The 1,945-nt window shown below is 43.1% G+C and overlaps 1 protein-coding gene across 1 annotated transcript in view; it reads left to right on the forward strand.

The window, feature by feature from the left end:
• The window catches only part of ENTPD5 (ectonucleoside triphosphate diphosphohydrolase 5 (inactive)), a 54,650-nt gene that overhangs the window by 31,991 nt on the left and 20,714 nt on the right, over positions 1-1,945 (forward strand). The window contains 2 exon segments of the mRNA XM_037738555.1: positions 388-665; positions 1,634-1,713. Coding sequence (XP_037594483.1) covers positions 388-665; positions 1,634-1,713 — 358 coding nt within the window.

A 1,945-nucleotide genomic window follows, 5' to 3' on the forward strand; every position in this document is an offset into this window, starting at 1 on the left:
ATTTTAAAGAGACAGGGTTTCACCTTGTTGGCCAGGGTAGTCTTGAACTCCTGGCCTCAAGTGATCCATCTACCTCGGCCTCCCAAAGTGCTGGGATTACAGGCATGAGCCACTGCGCGCAGCCATATTTCATAAATATGTACAATTATTTTGTATTAATTTTTAGAAAGGAAAGTATGGGAAAATCTATCTTTAATTCCAACTTCCTTTTGTAACCAGATACCCTTTGGGAGAGGTGCTAAGAGCCCACGTTACCCTGGTTTAGCTTGTTGTACAGGTTATTAGAGTAGAGAAGAATTGGGCATGGGAATGTTTCTTCTCTCACAGGTGTAACTAAAAAAGCTGGTTGGTCTAACTTGAGTATCTTTGTCCTATAAGCCTCTGCAGGTGTGTGAGCAGGATTGCTTCTGCAACAAAAGCTTCCACCCAGCCACATCTTGGGAAGAGAATGGCCACTTCTTGGGGCACAGTCTTATTTATGCTGGTGGTATCCTGTGTTTGCAGCGCTGTCTCCCACAGGGACCAGCAGACTTGGTTTGAGGGTATCTTCCTGTCTTCCATGTGCCCCATCAATGTGAGTGCCAGCACCTTGTATGGAATTATGTTTGATGCAGGGAGCACTGGAACTCGAATTCATGTTTATACCTTTGTGCAGAAAATGCCAGGTGAGTGCAACTGGGACCCTTACCAGAGTCTGTAAATCCACACTTCAGCATCTGTTCCCAGAAACAAATATGCTGAGAGGTTTTTTTCTGTGAATTACAGAATTGCATACATAGTGCATGTCTTTTTTCAGAGAACTTTGGAGTATAATTGAACACATGGTTTATTTGTTTTGTTTTGTTTTTTTCATTTTTATTTTTTAATTTTTTTGAGTCAAGGTCTTGCTTTATTGCCCGGTCTGGAATATAGTGGTATGATGACAGATCACTGTAACCTCAATCTCCTGGGCTCAAGCAACCCTTCCACCTCAGTCCTCCGAGTGGGACTACAGGCTTGTGCCACCATGTCCAGCTAATTTTTAAATTTTTTGTAGAGCCCTGCCCAGGCTTGTCTCAAACTCTTGGGCTCAAGTGATCCTCCCACCTTGGCCTCCCAAAGTGCTGAGATTATAGGAATGAGACAGCATGCTTGGCCAGAACACATGGTTTAATTCAATGTGAAATTAGAGATCTGGGCTGCCTGTAATCTGAAACCTATGTATTCAAAAAAATAGCTGTAATTTGTTCTTCCTCCTCTCTAAACATGGGATACTCCAGGGATCCATAATATTCAGAATATGGGGAGTGGTTTTGGGAGAAGGATCACATGAGAGTTTCACTGCCTCCTTAGACAAAAGGCTAGGGGACTCTGAAGATTAACTTTCTCTGAATTGTTAGTGTTTTTTCCTCAGGTTACTTATGGAGCCTGGGGAAAGGAGTAGGAGCTAGATGTCCACCAGAGAAATGGTAGCGGGACCCTCAGAAATTGCTCTAGTCCCGCTTTCCAGTTCTCCTGCAAGACATTCCTCACAAGTGGGATCATTTGGGATAACTGCGGGGAAGTCATAGGAAAGCTTACAGAGCCCAGCATCTGAAGCTGCCTAACTTTTGGTAACCAGCTCTCTCTCTGTTTTGTTCCATGGACAAAATAGGACAGCTTCCAATTCTAGAAGGGGAAGTTTTTGATTCTGTGAAGCCAGGACTTTCCGCTTTTGTGGATCAACCTAAGCAGGTGAGTTTCTTATGATTTGATGTTTAGATTCTCCATGCCTTGATCATTTGACCACAGCACTGCTGTTAAATATTTCATGTTATTCACTAATGAGATTGAGGTCATATGTGAGATCAGCTTTCTCTCCTCAGCTTATCTCCTGGATAACATTAATTATATTTCCCAGGCTCTTGAGGGCTGGGTGGAAGAAGGCTAGAAAATTGGTATGGTCATGCAAGGATGACACTAGCTT

The sequence above is a fragment of the Cebus imitator genome, unplaced genomic scaffold, assembly GCF_001604975.1.
Source record: "Cebus imitator isolate Cc_AM_T3 unplaced genomic scaffold, Cebus_imitator-1.0 Scaffold54, whole genome shotgun sequence".
Lineage (NCBI taxonomy): Eukaryota > Metazoa > Chordata > Mammalia > Primates > Cebidae > Cebus > Cebus imitator.